The sequence below is a fragment of the Mastigoproctus giganteus genome, chromosome 11 (assembly GCF_048544385.1).
Source record: "Mastigoproctus giganteus isolate SK-2022 chromosome 11, ASM4854438v1, whole genome shotgun sequence".
NCBI classification, from domain to species: Eukaryota; Metazoa; Arthropoda; class Arachnida; order Uropygi; family Thelyphonidae; genus Mastigoproctus; species Mastigoproctus giganteus.
The window spans coordinates 66,480,713-66,499,661 of NC_143585.1; the positions used below are offsets into that span (position 1 = coordinate 66,480,713).

Sequence of the window (18,949 nt, forward strand, 5' to 3'; positions counted from 1 at the left end):
CAATTACGATATGCAACATTCTTCTCTTGAACAGCCTTAGCACATTTGTTGGAGAACCAAGGTTTAGATAAAGGACGAGATTTTAAAGTGGAGTGTGGGATAAAGGATTCCATTCCTGCAAGAATAATTTCACTGACAAGATCTGAGCAAACGTTGACATCAGAAGTTTTGAAACGGTAATCAGACCAAGGAAAAGAAGAAAAGAAGTTTCGCAGGTCATCCCATTTTGCATTCTTATAATGCCAAACAATACGAGGTTGGGAATAGCCATGAGATAAAGGTTCCATTGGAGAAGAGACAATCACCAAGTTGTGATCTGAAGTGCCCAAAGGACCTCTCACTTCGACCTTGTACTTAGAAGGGTTGTTTGTGAGAAAAAGATCAAGCGTATTGGCTGTATGATTAGGATTGTCCGGTATTCTTATAGGTAAATGAACAATCTGTGCTAGGTCATTAGTAATTGCAAAAGCCTCAGCATCTCGACCTGCTGGGTCGAGAAAACGGAAGCCAGCTGGAGTTGTGAACGTTAAAATCACCAAGGAAAATTACCTCACTCATAGGAAAGTTGGACTGGAGAAAATCAAGTTGCAAAGAGAGGAAGTCAAAGAGCTCCAAGTGATTAGTGGAGTTAGGAGAACGGTAGAGACAACAGATGAATTTGACACAATGAGGTAGAGAGATTTTAAGCCAGAGAAGATCAAAGAGAGGAGATTCCAAATTGCCAAGTCTCTGACAGGGAATATCAGAACGGACATATGCACAAGTACCACCTTAGAGGCGAAAGGAATCATACAGCAAATAATTTGGACATCTGAGATGAGCAGTAGTTGAATCAACTGATAACTGAGATTCAGTCAGAAAAAGTACATGGGGTTTGGAAGACTGCAAGTGGAAATGGACATCGTTGAGATTGGAATTGAGACCACGTATATTTGTGAAATGAATTAGGAAGTCCTTGGGAGGTTTAGATCTTTTTGCAGATAAGCTTGCTCTATTATTTTGACAATTCATGGTGTATTCAATAGTAAGAAAAAGTGGGTGGGACATGCTTTATGAAGTAATGAAATTTTTGGATATGGCGTACATGTGGTAAGAATATACCCAGATCCTTGACATAACATGGCCTCGACAATGCTCCCCGCATACACACTACTCGGACTCCCTCCAGTCACTATCTGGCAGAGTAGAGGTAGCAAGATTATACACTAGCTGATCCGGAAGCCTCCTAGAGAGTTACCAATAGGTTTGGTCCGGTGTATTTATCTAGCGGCCGGCCTGCGAACACCATTTTAGAGCTGTACCCTCAAAATGTAAGGAATATTGGATCTCGCCACGACATTCATCATAACCTCAAAAATCATCACTCATACTGCATGATGGAAGAGATAGGGAAGGAATCACAATCTCATCCCTTTATCTTCCACCAAATCTTTCTCTCTCCAGATTGGAATTAAGCAATCTTTCTATGCAGCTTCAACCTCCTTATTGCCTCATGGGAGATATGAATGCTCATCGTCATCATCTGTGGGGATCTTCTCACATGGACAGTAGAGGTAACTTTGATTGAAACTTTCCTAGATGACCAACAACTGATTTGCTGAATACCGGATCTCACATTTATATCAGTTTGGCCACAGTCTATTACTTCTGAAATAGACTTAACAATATGTTTTCCATCAGTTTATCCCAATATAGAATGGTTTGTATTAAATGATCCTTACAACAGTGATCATTTTCCTGTAATATGTTCCATACAGACACAATTGACTCTCAGAAGAAACCAGGAGTATGGAATTTTCAAAAAGCTAATTGAAGTAAATATATGCAGTTAATCAAGCTGGATAAGCAATTAATAGAAACAATGCCAATAGATGATGCTGTCATATATATCAATGACCAACTGTTAGGGCGCCTCCGTAGCCAGGTGGACAGGAGCAGCAGTGCGTAGCACATGCTTCTTGATTAGACCGGGGTTCGAGCCCATGACCACCAAATATGGAGGATGCGGAAAGGTCAGGGAATGACCACCGCATATCCCCAGAGCAATATGGCCTTAGTTGCTAATGCCCCTAAAAACCAAATAAAACCAACTGTTAGAAGCTTCAAAAGCAACAATACCTCAAATGAGTAAGGTAAAACAGGCATAGTACAACTCTTGGTGGAATGCAGAATGTGTGACAGCAAAAACAAAACAAAACAAAATCATGCGTGGAATGAATTTCGGAAATATCCAACCACTGTCAATTTTATTGCACATAAAAAAGTCAAAGCGAGGAGAATTCAGAGAAAGGCAAAGAAAATTCTTGGATCATGTTTGCTTCCACACTTACTAGGAACTTGAGTCCTGGTTTGGTGTGGAAAAAAAATCGGATTTTAAGTGGAAGATATCGAAGCATACAATCTCCAATCTTCCATTGGAAAGAGCAGGACATTTCTACAACAGACGAGATATCAGAAATTCTGGCTGAATCTTTTGCTTCCACATCAGCAGTTACAATCTATAGCACGGATTTGAAAAAATATAAAGAGCAAGCTGAGTGGAGCAAGTTGAATTTCTGTACAACTATATTTCATTCATATAATCTACCATTCATAAGAGGAATTGCTTACAACTATTACAAATTTGCCCAATAGCGCACTAGGTCCCGATGGCATTTGTTATACTATGATACAACACCTAAATTCTGATTGTCTGGATATCTTGCTAGCTCTATATAATAGAATTTTTCTGAACAACCTGTATCCCTCCATATGGCGGCATGCAATTGTCCTTGCATTTCCCAAACCCGGAAAAGATCCCTCCTATACATATAATTATTACCCTGTTTCACTGACTAGCTGCTTTGGGAAAATCCTTGAACGAATGGTGTACAACAGACTTATGTGGTTGCTGGAAAAATAAAATGTTTTATCACCCCACCAATTTGGATTTAGAAAAAATAGATCGACACTTGATCTACATGTCAAAGTTGAAACAAATATTATAAACTCATAAGAGAACAGCATATGGTGATAGTAAATCTAGATCTTGAAAAAGCTTTTACACCACATGGAGATTCAGAATCCTACGAGATATATTTCAGTTAGGATACAGAGGACAACTTCCCCAATTTATAGAAAAATTCCTTAATATTTTATATATATAAATATATAAAATATTAAAAAATATATGTTATATGATCTTTATAACAGTAATATAATTATAAAAATTACATTTCGTAATACAAATTATATATATATATATATATATATATACAGTATATAATTTTATTCTTTATAGAGAGGTACTAAGTAAACATCAACTATAGATCACCACAAAATTAAAAAGATACTGTATACCTTTTTATAATGAAATAAAGATATAAATTAAAAAATAATAAGTTTAAGTAACTTAAACCGAAATTACGTGGCACCCCTGGAATGTTGTTGCGGCACCTCGGTTGAAAACCACTGGCATAAAGGTTTGGAAGCCTCATTTTAGGAAGGATGTAGAGCTGCTGGAATGAGAGGGCAACGAGATTGGTGAGTGGAACTGTCTTTCATCGATTTGAATTTATGCCCCCTCAGGTGCATAATCTTAGCAAGAGAAAGAATCCCATCACCATTAATCTTACTCAAACCATTCAAGGCCTTATACACCTCAATCAGATCACCTCGGAAGTGCCTAGTCTTCGGGCACTGCAATTTGCAGAAATTAAGCCTTTCTTCATAAGGGTTTCTCTTATGAAGAAAGGCTTAATTTCTGCAAATTGCAGTGCCCGAAGACTAGGCACTTCCGAGGTGATCTGATTGAGGTGTATAAGGCCTTGAATGGTTTGAGTAAGATTAATGGTGATGGGATTCTTTCTCTTGCTAAGATTATGCACCTGAGGGGGCATAAATTCAAATCGATGAAAGACAGTTGTAGAATAATGTGTGTAAATTTGCCTTTGGCCAGCGGGTGGTTGATTGCTGGAACAAGCTTCCATCTGTCATTGTGGAAGTTGACAGCTTCAATAAATTCAAGGCAGAACTAAAACATTTGGAGAGAATGGGTGGGTGAAATGGGAAGGTTTGTTTTTGGCTGGTGCTGTAGAATCTTGCATTGTATGCCTCTACTAATGCAACACTACTAATTATTAGTTCCTGGTTACAGAGAGATAAATGGGATGTGGTATACAAGACCGAGAATGATTATATATTCTAGTGATGTAGTTGTTTCTCCCTTAGTATGATGTACACTCAGTTGTTCTCTTTACTGTTTGCACTATAGTAGTAATCCTAATTATTTTTGTTATTTTTTTTTAGAGAAAAAATGAGTGATAATGATAGTACTAATCCGAACTCCAGCAATTCTCACAATTCTCCTCGTGGATTTCAAGCTGCCCTTGTAAGTGTTTCTGACAATTTGGTATTATTTTTTTTATTTATTTCTTTATTTTTAAGTATAAGTTAATATTATTGGGACAAACCAAGATATGCTTTGATACATGGTAATTGTTAATGTAAGGACATACCTTTTTAGGTTTGTTTGCATATGTGTAAAGTACTGTTGTCTTCATTTTATGCCCATTTGCATGTAAAAACCACTCACTCGCAGTGGGTGAAATTTCATGAAATTTTATATCTGGGTCTTTTAGAAAGATTTGGTGAGCTACTCAAATTTCATTAAAATCAAGCCAGTAATTTGGCATCCTTTCCCCCCCTCTTAAAATTAAGTTTTCTATGTAGCGGGTAATTCATAGGGAAAGGTCAACTTTGGAAGCTGATGGCAGTAGTCTTTTGAGCAGAAGATTCATAGAAACATGTCCAATTCATAACTGTTACAGAGTTATGTCTGTTTGGATTGTAAAAAGTGGCTGTGGAGTTTGTCATAAAAAAATAATTAAAATAATAAAAATAAATAACAATAATAAATAAATAAATAAAAGAATAAGAAAGAATAAAAAATAAAGGATAAACAAATATGGACCTAAGTATTATGAATAAAAAATTTATGATACATTTGTTTGCTTATTCTTATTTATTATTTTTTATTTTTGCCATTGAAAATTCTATATCCCATTTTGTAAAATTTCAAATAGCTATAGTTCCATAACTGTTCTGAATTTGGCACATGTTTATGTGAACTTTTTTTCTCAAAATGTCCACTGCATATGTTCCCAAAGTTGACTTTTCCTTCTGAATCACCCTGTATAAATAGAAGTATGTTTCAAATGTTTTGGGAATTACCCTAATCAGATAGACACCAAATTTTCTACGTATGTTCTTTTAGTACTTTAAAAATTTAGGATTAATCCTGATTTGATATCCCTTCCCCTTCAGTTTCTCCTTACGGAAATCAGTATTATTCGAAGGAAGTCGAATCAAACTTTAAATGTCTGTTTTGTTGATCCTTGTAAAATATTTAATACCAATTGAGAATCCATAGCCCCCCCCCCCTAGTTCTCCTCCACCAAAGAAATCTCTATATAAAAACGAAAGTATATTTTGTGGACATTACTCTACGGAAAAACTGGATTAACACCAGAGCATTTCAGTACATTTTGTTGGTCCCTGGGACAGTTTTAGATTCAATTTTCATTCCATAGCCATCCCCTAAAGAAAAACAGTGTGATAAATTTGAAACAGCAACTCTGTTTTTCAAAATTCAGGACGTATTTAGAATATCCTCTTAAATAAATCGTGTTAGTAGGTTGACACATCTCCTGTGCACCCATACTCCCTGCTCCTTCCTCCTCAAAGAAGAACTAGTCAAATTCTGCCATATGGTGTCCCATCATGTGAATATAGTCATGTTTCGATAAACATATTTTGTTTATCGAAACATGAAACCCGAAGTACATTAATTGAATGTGCCTGAAATGTAACACCTTGTATTTATTTCCCAGTTTTTTTATCTTCGCAGTATGTTATACTTAACAGCACCTGCTAAGTATAACATACTGCAGTCAGATTGAATCACACTTAGTGGAATTTTGGCAGTATGAAATAACTGTACCATTTCACTGGCACATTATAGTTCTAAAATTTATTTATTATTTTTGTACAATGCCTTTATTTGGGTTCTCCATAGTGTGTCGTCTAAATGTTGGACTAAGCAGTGGAGGCAAACATAATTCCTAAATCTTTTAGCCAGTTCTTGTGATTGTGCTTTTGTTAATGGAGAAGTCAAGAAATGGTCACAAGGATTTATGGTTATTGTATAAAGAAATTTAGAGAAATTTCTAAAGTTATGTTGCAAGTTAAGGCAGTTATACAAGATAAGATCTTGAACAAGACTTGTGTTTATGAAGAATCTTACCTTGCACAAACATGAGTCTAGAACAGCTCTTCCTTGGTTGCAGAAATGGCACCAGTTTAGAGTGGAGATTTATTTGATGGCTTTGGAAGATCACCGTAGGTGACTGGATCTCTGATCAGGAATGGGTTGCTCATAGGTCAGAAGTATAGGCTTGAGATCCTGAGATCAGATGCAATAGTCTTTCCACATGTCAGAGCAATTGAAGAAGAAAGAAATTTTCACTGATGATAATGTCCTACCTTGAAGGGCACAATTGGCTGATAATATTTACTGAAAGAGTTGATTGCATGGAATGATGTCACTGAAGAATAGTCAAGAATTTGTGAGGATCTCAGAGATTCTTTCTTTGAGACATGGCTACCTGTAGTACTCCCTGTTCATGATGACCATGTTGGCATACTGATTTAAACAATTTATACTTTGCTCCACTTTTCATATATTATTAAATTCTTTAGTTTTCATAGCTCAAATATTTTCTGCCTGTGTTTTCTTCAGCAAACTGAAAACAGCCATCAATTTTGTTGTGTAATGAGATTGATCTTGTGATATACCTCACTAAATGTTTTCAGCAGCTCCATTTTTTTTTTCTGATAAATTTTTTCATGAGGAAATGTTAGTTTTTATGTGTTTGTGTAGAAGAGAGTGATTGCTCTAGTAGTGGGCTATACCTCTGATAGGGTACAAATGGAGAATTTCACATGATAATACCTGAGCCCGTGCATGATGCCAAATATTTTTCTCTGTAAATCAGTATAGTTTTTCAATGGGCAGTGTATGGCCATTACAAGTATAATCTAAAGTTTTTAAATTTTTTTGGAAACTTGGGAAATAAGAAGAAATTGCTGTAAAATATTCAGGGAATATGTATGGAGAAAGATTGTTCCAAAAAGCATACTAGTTTGAGTTTAATTGAACCATGAATGGATACTGATTAGTTGATGTATATGCATGTATTTGAATTGGTTTTGAAGTTGCATTGGATTACAGATGCAAATTCCAAAGGATGGTACTAATAGGAATATTTGAGGAAAAAGTTGCAGTAGAAACTGTAAATGTCTGTTGATATGTAATAGTGTAAATTTGTTTAAGAGGAAATATTCATTAACCTGACTGCTGTCTTTTGGACAGAAAAGACCACACAGCTTGCCAACTCTCTCGGGATTCCACGGCTTCCCACCTTAGTCGACGACCAACGCCTCCTAGCAACAGTCAAGATGATAACAGGCATAATCGCAACACCTTCATTCTGGGATACCTGTGGCTGGAGGATTCCCCCTGCTGCCCTTAGGGCCAAGCCCGAGCTCTACTCGCATTCAGCACGACTCCATCTCTCGGACAGGTTCCTCCCTCAGCAGATGTTCAAGCAAACCCAGGCACTTGACGCCGACCTGAACAAATTCGCTGTTGACCGGACTTACCGGAAAAAAATTATGACTAGCAGGACTAATCAGCAATGACATGTGTACCTTGATATCGATGGTTCAACTGTTGGTGATCCTGCTCAGGTAGCTAACAAACTAAATGAATATATTGCATCTACATTCATACATGAGGAGTTATTCAGGGAGGGGAATGCCAGAGGTGTATTCAACTCTGGCAGTAAGCTAGATAATCTTGTAATAACTGATAGTAAAGTGGAGGAGAAATTGTTGAAGATAAACATAAGAAAGGCACCTGGGGTGGATGGAATCTATCCAGTTATATTAAAGGAGGCGGCAAAGGAAGTAAGCAAACCCTTAGCCATAATTATGAGAGCTTCCCTGGACTCAGGGGAGGTACCCATGGACTGGAGCTGTGCAAATGTGACCCCAATCCACAAAGGAGGATCAAAGGGTGACACAGGTAATTACAGACCTGTTAGTTTAACTTCTGTTCCAGGGAAATTAATGGAGGCAATGTTTAAAGAAGCATTGCAGGATCATCTAGACAAGACTTCAAGCTTGGACACAGCATGGGTTTGTTAAGGGGAAGTCTTGTCTCATTAATTTGATTGGATACTATGATGTAGTCACAAAGGAACTGGATGCAAAGAATAACTTTGATATCATATATTTGGATCTTAGAAAGGCCTTTTATACTGTTGCACAATGAAGGCTGCTGCACAAATTGGAGCAGTGTGGCATTGGAAGCAAATTGCTGCTATGGATAAAGGGATTTTTGAGTGGGAGAAGACAGAGTGGTAATCGATGGACACTGCTCATCGTGGACTAATGTTATTAGTGGAGTCCCTCAGGGTTCGGTGTTGGGTCCATTGTTGTTTTTTGTATTTATAAATGATATTGATGATGGTTTTTTTATCAGGCTTAATGTCCAAGTTTGCAGACGATACGAGGGTTGGTAGGGTTGTTAATGACACTAATGACAGTACACTGCTGCAACAGGATCTAGAAAAGTTGAGCAGATGGGCTGAGAGGTGGCAAATGACGTTTAACATTGACAAATGTAAAGTACTACATATGGTAAGCAGTAATCCCAGAGTAACGTATCAATTATGTGGTACCACACTGACAGTGGTAGAGAATGAAAAGGACCTGGGGGTAATTGTGCAGGCAGATATGAAGTTTTCTGAGCAGTGCAGATGATCTGCAAGAGTAGCTCACGGTGTCTTGTCAATGATATACAGGAATTTTTCTAGCAGGGATAAAGAAGTGATTATCCCCTTGTATTAAGGCAGTGCTCAGGCCACACCTTGAGTACTGTATACAGGTCTGGAGGCCTCATTTTAAAAAGAATGTAGAGCTGTTGGTGGAACGAGTACAGAGAAGGGCAACAAGATTAGTGAACAGAACAAAGTGTTGCTCTCTCGAAGAAAGGCTTAAGTTTTTCAAATTACAGTGTCTGGAGACTAGGCACCTGCGAGGTGATCTGATTGAGGTGTATAAAGCCTTGAATTGTTTGAGCATGCTTAATGCTGATGGGATTCTTCCTCTTGCTCAGAATAATCACCTGAGAGGGCATAAATTGAAATTTAGGAAAGACTGTTGTAGAATAGATGTTTGCCTTTAGCCAGTGGGTGGTTCATTGCTAGAACAAACTTCCATCTGTCGTTGTAGAAGTTGATAGCTTAAATAGATTCAAGGTAGAAGTTGACAAACATTTGGAGCGAGGGGATGGGTGAAATAAGCGGGGTTTTTTTTTTTTTGGCTTATGCTATTAAAAGGGCTAAGTTTGCTTTCTTGCATCATGTGCCCTTGCTAGTGCTAACGTTGTCTATTTGAGTCTTTGCAGTTGTGAATGAAAAGGGTGGGAGAAGTGACTCTGACTTCTTCCTGGGGAAGTGATTAAAGTCTTGGGGTAAAAGCGACTGGCAGGTGGGGGCCATGCAAGCCTTCATGCAGGTGCCTCCCCATCACTGCCGCCTCAACACTGGCTCTCTGAGTACCTCCTTGCCGGGACAACTCCAGCTTTGAAAATTGTTAAAAATTGCTTCTTGTCGCAAAATTTTCCCTTGATAAACATCGAATAACACATAGCTAATGTGATTTTTAAATTTTTAGCTTCATTAGCGACGGAAATAGAGGCAGAGGGGACACAAATTACTCACATTTTCCTGTCTGGCGCTGCCATTTTTAATTTTAAAATTATATTTTAAACCTACTCATTGAGCTCTTTCCAACAGTGTATAATAAGCTATAGGTTGTCGACAACATTTTACAAATGTGTGTTTTTGGGGGGCGGGTTGTACCCCTCCACATTTCTCAGACAAATTTTTTTCAACAATGATCAATACGGTGTTATGTTGGCCCACATGATGTACAAATCCATGCAAAATTTCAAGTCGATAGGTTGAGTGGTTCCAGAGGTCCAATGCTGTGACAAACGGACGGACGAACAGACAGACAGACAACCGAGTGACATTATAAGGGTCATTCTTTAGACTACGGCCCCAAAAAATAATAAGTAAAAATAATTTCATAATAAAGTTTTTGTAGAATATTCCAAATTTTTATTAAGTTCTCATCCGACACCCTTTGCTGACTTCTTTTCTTCCTCTTTGTATGTCTCTTGCTTAATGCGTTTCCGGAGCAGCCACGAATCTACATATTTTGCTGGATCGAAGCGGGTCAGCAGTGGGCCTACTGTTTTTGTCATCAACGAAGGTCTAGTTGGGCTGACAGTCAGATTCGCTTGTGAAAATCCTCGTTCACATTCACTCAATGAAATTGGTATCCTACTCAGAGTGTCCATCAAATGCTTCAATTCTTCCAAACCAACTTTTCAATTAGGTATTCCCAAAATCCACGAATTGCATCTCTTTCATTTAACTGTAACCTAATTGACAATTTTCTAACTTCATTTTCACCAAATGCCATCATTTCACGTTTAGAAGGTTTAATACCTTTCTTGTCCTTGTTTTCATTCTCTCGTCATCGGTATTGTCACTAGTTCTTAAATTTGAATTTTTTTTTCCTCTTCGAAACTGTCCAAAATGTTGGTGTCATTCGGATATTCAGGTACTGTGACCATGTAAACAAAGGAAAAATTTACGGAAAAATGTGGATAATGCACTTTCGCGAAACAATGGATGATTATTTGTCGGGGTAAAAGAAAATCACTTCCTCCTAATTCTCGAACGGGATGCTTACAGTTGATTCATAGCGGTGTCGCACCTACGGCCCGCCAAGAAAGTGAACTAAAACAGCATTTTAAATTTTGTTAATTATCAAAAAAATTTTCTCATTAAATGTTTTGTTCAGTAAATGTAATTGTGTATTGTACTTAATAAAATTTTGGACACCACTGCAGTAGAATGTGGACCAGAGCCCATTGGAAATACCCCTTGATCTGCTCACTACTGACCAGCGCGACTTCTCCGTATGTGGGACATGTGTGTGTATACTGGTTCAGGGTGGTTCCCAGGCAAATGCCCATCTCCACCTAAATCATTTAAAACAGAAAATCTGTAAAGTGGACCTGATAAATAAAAAGATAGCTAAGAAATAAGAAGACAAAACATATTTTTGAAAAGAGAAGTAAAGTAAAAAAAAAAAAATACCGACCACCTGTCCGTATGTGGGACAGGTGGTCGGATAGGTTTTACCAGGTACCACTAAGTTGTAGAATGGTAATCCCTTTAGCCCTTTTAATTGCCTAAATTGCCTCAAGGCCAGAAATGCGAGCAGTGCATACCAAGTATATTCTCTCCTAATCCGTTCGCTATATGAAAATTTTCTCGCTCAATGGAAAGTATTTTAAATGTAACTTCCAAGGGGAATTCAAAATAATTCGCTATAAAAGGACTTCGTTAAAGAGGTCCAACTGAGTAATTTAGAATTATAAAAATGGTTATACAGTTTTATATAGAAAATATCTTAACAATAGACAGTGAAAAATGCAAATTTAGTTAAATAATTTTAAGCTTATTTGAATGCCAAATTTATGGAATATTACAAATTTTGAAGTGCATTACATCCAAATGTCACACGTCACTGTTAATAAAGGTGCCGGTACACCGTACTGTTGCGTACCTTCCCAAAAAAAGCACTGTGTGTGTGTATATATATATATATATATATACACACAGAGAGAGAGAGAGAGAGAGAGAGAGAATCGGATCTAACAGGCAGAAAATTGAGTAGGAGTGTCGTTATTAAGAAAGGTAGAAAACCACTGAACTATATGTTTTGAAAATGTAATGCGAATATGATAAAATACAGTAATTTTAATTGATAATTAAAACTTTATACTTTAAGCTTTTTTCTTCCAACTGAATACTGAAATTATGTTGGTATTCATATAAACTTTTACTTACTTTGGAAAATTTTAAAAATAATATCTGTGTTGAAATTCCTTTGTTCAAATATTACAACCTTTTTGGCTTATTTATCAGAAATCCGTAAAACATGCCATTTCACATGTTTTTCATCAATTTACACTGTAAGGCAGCTTATTGTATTGGACAGATGTTTGAAGTAGAATGCCTAGAGAGTTTTAATATTATCTGTCACTGGAATTGTTGTTTTTCTTCTTAAGCTAATATAATTACTATTTATATTACACCATGCAACTTCAAGCAGTATGTGCCTCATAGCCAGAAATGATATTTGCTATAATTAAGCTTCTTGACACAATTCTTGAATACTGAAGCATCTTAAATGTTTTAGCATTTTTCTGAAGTAGTATAATTTTCTTTTATCATGTCTTATTTTTGTGTTTTTTAAAATTGTGTTTTTAACAGTTCTCTTTATTTTGCACAGTAAAAAAAGAGAAGTGGGATTACATCAATTGGGTGTAAGACAATTTGTCATATGACAGTTTCAGTGCATAACAGTTAGGTGTGTTTGACAATTTGGTGAAAGACAATTAGTGGCTATGACAATTTGCTGGGTACGACAGTTTTGAGTATCATGTACAGACCAGAAATTTAGAAAATCAATGAAGTAAATGATCTGGGAAACCAAGAGAAGTTTTGGTTACTAAGACAGGAAGAATTCAGAAATTTCTAAAATAATAGAAAATAGAAATAATGTATTTTTTAATAAGTTTATTTTGTGTAAAAGTATTCAATTCAATCCTACTTGTAGGCAGGTTGGAAAATGGCTATGCATCTATTATCTTTCATATTGTAACAACTTTACAATACGGATGAATAGTCATGCTGAAAATAATAGATGTACACTCATCCAATTCGTACTATTTTGTGATCATGCAGTGGTATTCAGAGGCTTGGGTGCATGGCTGGTTTTGGGGACCCCTATTACTTTGGGGAGTTCCCAGATTTTTGTTGGTCTGATTTTAATGAAATTTGGGAGGACTCAAAAAAAAATCTTTCTAAAGTAGACAAATATAGATTTCATGAAAATCTGTTAACTGGAAGTTGCATTAGTACGTGCGGACTGACAGAAAAAGAAATAATAATTGCCAAATTTTTATTGCTTTGATTTTAGGAGGAGTGAACAGATCTTTCTGATAGTCAAATTTTTACATGCTGATGACAACACATGTATGCTAACGTGCTTGAAAATAAAGGTGATTAGTGTGCTCTATCAAAAATATGACCTGTACCATGATCACTAAATGAACTATATACAGCAGGGCATATTAAAAGTTTAGCATTTTCAATCTTGCTTTGTCATACACTATATTCCCATGGATAATATTCACCAAATCATTGTACTTGCCAAATTGACTTGGCCATCAGTTGTCTTCAGCAAATTATCACATACAGAAATGTCAGCACCAAATTGGCTCATGCCAAACTGTCATGCGCAGAGCTGTTGTACAATGAATTGTCTTGCACAAAATTAAGAAGTGGTCCCATGAGAAGTATATTTTGAATCTAGTTCTCAGACATGGGCTTAGTATCATTGCAAAATGTTTTAAAGAAATTTCATTAGATTAAATACATGTATTTGTTTTCTTTTAGATGATTACTTGCTAGATCTGATTTTTCTTCTCTTAAGTTTTAAACAAAGTTGCATTGAATTGATTAAAGTTAATAATAAAGCTTTATTATTACTAAAAAGTGACAATTTTCTAATCAATTAATAGTAATGATCAATTTCAAGTAATTAAAGCATTTTCAGTGGTACAATTACTGTAATATCATTTCCTATTTTGCCTAATATTGATGTGACTTGCTTGAAATCATATCTGTTAAATTAGATCTCTATTTGTGGCAGGATCATATGATGGCACATAAAGTGGATGCATTACTATGGATGACAAGATTGGGAACAATATTTTTTACTTTATTTTATATGATACCTATTTATAGGTAAGTTTTAATATTATATCTAGGACAGATATTCATTTTCATAAAGTAAACTAAATCTACCTGCCCTTATATTACTGAAGTTTATAAATTTTTTTTACTGCTGATGTACTACTATTTAAGATTTCCTGCTTATTATCATAAAGTTTCATTTTCCACATGGTAATGTTATGTCATGCTTAATTTATATACCTGAAAGCTTGCATTTTTGAACATTTTAGTGCAGGCTGATTCTTTAGGGTGAGCCATACAGAATATTTGCTATAAACCGAAAATTACTGACACAGGAATGTGAAATACAGGCATATACATTAATGAAGTATAGTTGTTGCAGTACATGCATATGTATATCTATATGTGTACAGTGGCATTAACATTAGCAATGCTCTGTCATTCTGAGGGTTATTTAAAATTAAAGTCATATTCATTTATATAGAAGAAGTTTAAAAGTGAATTTCACTGACAAGGCCACCAGAAAAGAAGAGAATTTGGAAACTGCTAAAGACATTTAGGGAGACAGGAGACCTGAATAATTATCAGTGTGGTAACATGATTAATGTTTCAGTAATGTGTTGAAGACATGAAAATTTGTTTTGAAAAGAAGCAAGTCCCCTTCTTCTTCAAGTTAGAGGTAAAACTGGTTTTTAATATACCACTTGCCAGAAAACAGTTAATGGAGAACACAGCAGTCAGAAGCAGCAACTTATAAAAATAAACTCTTTGTCAATTCATGCACACTTTGCATTGTCTTTTGCTTTTCTAAATGTGATTTTATCCTGAAAAGAATGTCATTGCTGTGTCATTTTGTTTATTGAAGTTTATTATTAACTGACAAATGTGGTAGCCGATTCCCCTTTCCCTTCTCAGAGCCAAATGTTTTTTCTGTTTTTTTCATGGGCCTTGATGGATATTTAGGTTCACAGAATTACCTATAGCTGTCAGTTTAACTTAATAACAGAATGAGCTATTTAATCAAATTTGACTATGTCACTCAAGTTGTCACATGGCAAAATGCCCAATATTAGAATGTGTTAGAACAAAATTGATTTTTTATTAATCATTAATGTTCTGATAAAGAGGGAAGTCACTTTCTGTTTGTGAGCACAGGTTTTGTGTGTTATGGATTTGGTTTAACAAGAAAGAAATGTGACAAAACCACTATACTCTAATGGTGTGTGTGTGTGTGCATGTGTGCGTGCGCGCGCACACACATAAATTATAGTACAGTGCGTATAACTTCAGTAATTAGCACAAGCATGCTATACAGTATGCCGCCACTTTATTAGATACACTCCTGCTGTGCACACAAATGGTTTGTCCCACAATGTTGCAAGTCACATGACCACAGTTGTGGATATATATGCAGCAGAACAACCTTTCTAGTATCAGTTAAGTGTACAAACTGTAGCAAGAATGGGGAAAAAGAATTGATCTAATGGACTTCAAACGTGGCATGGTAGTAGATGCAAGACATGCTGGACAAAGCATCTCTGAAACGGCAGTTCTCCTGAACTTTTCACACACCACAGTTTCAAGGATGTATCGAGAATGGTGCAATGAACAGAAAACATCCTCTCAAAGGCACTCCTGTGGAAGAAAATTGCTTGTTGATGAGAGAAGTCAGAGGAGAATGGCTAGAATTGTGCAAGCAAACAGACGGGCCACAATGTCGCACATCATGTCAGAATAAAACCTTGTAGCACAGAACAAAATATTGCAATGGACCACTAGTCGCACTTTGTTGCAAATGGACTATAACAGCCGACGGCCACATTGCATACCTTTGTTATCAGTGAAGAACAAAGAGAGTATGCCTCCTGTGGGCACAGTGACACCAGCACTGGACTACAGAGGATTCAAAACAGTTGCTTGGTCTGACGAGTCGAAGTTTCTGGTGTGTTATGTTGATGAAAGGCTCAGAATTTGGCGAAAACAACATGAATTCATGGACCCGTCGTGTCTGACGACTACTGTACAAGGTGGTGGGGGCAGTGTTATGCAGTGGGAATGTTTTTTTGGCACATGTTGGGTGCATTGATACCCATAGATATACGTCTGAATGCCACATCATACCTAAACATCGTTGCTGACCAAGTGCACCCATTCATTTTGACAGTTTATCCTCAGTCAGGTGGTTACTTCCAGCAGGATAATGCGCCGGTGCACAAAGCCCAAATCACTATGGAATGGTTCCAGGAACATGACAATGACTTTTCTTTGCTGCAGTGGCCCGCTTAGTCCGCAGATCTCAATCCTATTGAACATCTTTGGGATGAGCTGGAAAGAGCTGTTCGCTGCAGGTCTACACCTCTGTCGAATCTCAAGGAACTGTGTGACACACATGTCTGCATGGTACTCCGTTCCTGCACAATGTTTTCAGCATTTTGTTTAATCCATGCCTAGACGAATTCAGGCTGTTTTGAAGTCTAAAGGAAACTCAACATGCTACTAGGTAGGTGTACCTAATAAAGCAGCAGCACAGTGTGTATATATATTTCTGCACTCTGTTACTCTTATCACTTATACATATGTGTATATACACTGAGTGATCACTAAATTATGATCATCTACCTAATACAGAGTTGGGCCACTGTTCGTGCAGATAACAGCTGTTATTTGCCTAGGCATTCCACTAGATGTCAGATGTCTGTAGCGATCTCAGCCATGCAACCTAGGTTTCCCACAATGTTGGAATAGATGACAGCTGCATATCCATATGCCTCACATCCCATTCCAAAACATTCCACTGGTGTTCAGTTGGATTGAGGTCATGCGAATTTGGAGGCCAATCAAGGTGGATGATATCTTCACTGTGTCCTTGAACCAATTGTGCATAGCATGGGCCTGATGACACGGTGCATTATCATCTTGGAAGATCCCATTTCTGTCCGGGTAAAATTGCAGCTCTTAGGTGAATATGAACACAAATGAAAATTGACTAGGTGAGTGTACATTTGTGTTCTGAAAAATAATCATAAATGTTTGATGTTTTAATGCTACATTGTAGTTGCACTGTAGTCTATTGTTTAAAATGCTGACTATTTTTAATGAACTTAAACTGAATCATCTCATGGATCTAAGTCTCCAAAAGAGCTGAAAACATTAGCAAGGGCACATGATGCAAGAAAGCAAGCTTATATAGCATCAGCCAAAAAAAAAAAAAACACACTTCCTTCTCATTCACCCATCCACTCGCTCCAAATGTTTGTCTATACATTTTATTATTAGGTTATTATTATTATGATTTTTTTCTCCTTATGGGATTTTTTCCACCCTGTGATGGGTACTGCTACCAAGTGCATGTGATGGTTGGTTGTGTTCAGTTATTATTATTATTATTACTGTTGGTCAAGGAACTCTTATGATTATCCTGTAGCCGTTCAGGATTGCGGCTTTGTGGAGTTCCATATAACTGTTCTCTGGGAAGCTTATTGCAGCTTGGGTTTTACGGAGGCTCTTTGGCATCATGACAGTGGTGATGTGATCAGGATGGGCATTATTTGTTCTTTATGCCACATTTCTTTGACTTTCAGTCTTAGGTCTGTGTGAACTTCTTGATCTTTTCCTCATAGGTTTTCTGGAGGTTGCCGATGTTGGACATTGCTATGTCGATTAGGTGGGTATTCTTTTCCTTCTTGTTATTGAGGATTTTGTACAATCTGTTGTGCAGGATTATCTTGTCTCTTCTGATGGCATGGTCCCAGTATAGTTTGTGAGTAGGGTTCTCTAGTACAGCCTGGGGATCATACTTGTAATATAATACACCTTTGATCAACTGGTATTTTTGTGCTGGCTTCTGATGTATTATCCTGGCAACCCAGTTGTGTCTGAGTGTACTCAGTCTGGGCAATCACTCTGCATCTTGTAGTGATGTGCTGGATTGTTTCTGGGGCCAGGAGGCATCGTCGACACATGTCATCTGTCGCTCAAGTCCTTTGCAATGTATTTCCTGGGATTCCTGATGTTGATTAGCTGGTCCTGAATGGGTGAATATGAATCCTTCTGTTTATAGGCAAGAGCCATGCAATGGAAGCCATTCTTATCTATGTAGTTTGGATGGTGGTCATTGTAGTGTCTACCATAGAGTGCCTTCTTTGCCCATCTTTCTCTTTGTTTCTTCTGTCTGAGTGGGGTTTATTTGTGAGGTCTAGCAGTATGTGCTGTTTGTCTGTCTTCCTTATGGCTTGGTAGATTTGAGCTTGTTTTCCTGGAAGTAATCCTTCAGCTTCTTAATCATCTTCTGTTGTTCAATGTGGTCTGTAAAACCCCTTCCCCCTTCTTTCCTGGCTATAGTCAGTCCCTTGATGGCTGACTTTGGGTGGTGTTGGTGGCCATTATTCTGGTTGATCTCGTGGTCTTCTCCAGCTCGGTGTTGAACCAATCTATTATCCTGAAGGAGTATGTTAGTACTGGGACTGCATAGGTGTTTATGGCTCTGACAGTGTTCCTGCCATTAAGCTTTGTTTTTAGCAGGCTCCTCAGTCTCTGATGCTATTTTTCAGTCAGGTTCTTAGGTCCTTGATCTTATTGTGTTCTAAGTGTTGAGCCTGCATCATCGTCAGATGTTTGTAGGTCTCTCACTCTGCCATGGCTTCAATCTCTTCACTGGTCTTTAGCTGGTAATTTTGGCTGACTGGATTTTCCTGATGCAGTCCAAGGTTTTTGCATTTGTCTTGGCCAAACTGCATCCTGATATCAGTGCTGAACTCTTTGGTTATCCAGATCAGTTGTTGGAGTTGATTCTCATTTGCCACAGAGTTTGATATCATTATTGTACATCAGGTGAGAGAGGGTGTACAGGTTATTCCTTCCATCTTTAAGGGTATATCTATACTTCATATTGTTGAACATAGTGAACAGTGGGTTGAGAGCTATACAGAACCACAGTGGACTCACAGCATCTCCCTAGAATGTACTCTTCTGATGGTGATCAGTCTGGTTGTGATGTTCTT

At 37.2% G+C, this 18,949-nt stretch overlaps 1 protein-coding gene across 1 annotated transcript in view; it reads left to right on the forward strand.

Moving 5' to 3' along the window:
- The window catches only part of LOC150078080 (transmembrane protein 33-like), a 138,689-nt gene that overhangs the window by 38,471 nt on the left and 81,269 nt on the right, over positions 1 to 18,949 (forward strand). Inside the window, exons 2-3 of the mRNA XM_090384260.1 lie at positions 4,288 to 4,369; positions 13,906 to 14,000. Coding sequence (XP_090240386.1) covers positions 4,295 to 4,369; positions 13,906 to 14,000 — 170 coding nt within the window. The 5' untranslated portion in view covers positions 4,288 to 4,294. The remainder of the gene's footprint in view (positions 1 to 4,287; positions 4,370 to 13,905; positions 14,001 to 18,949) is intronic.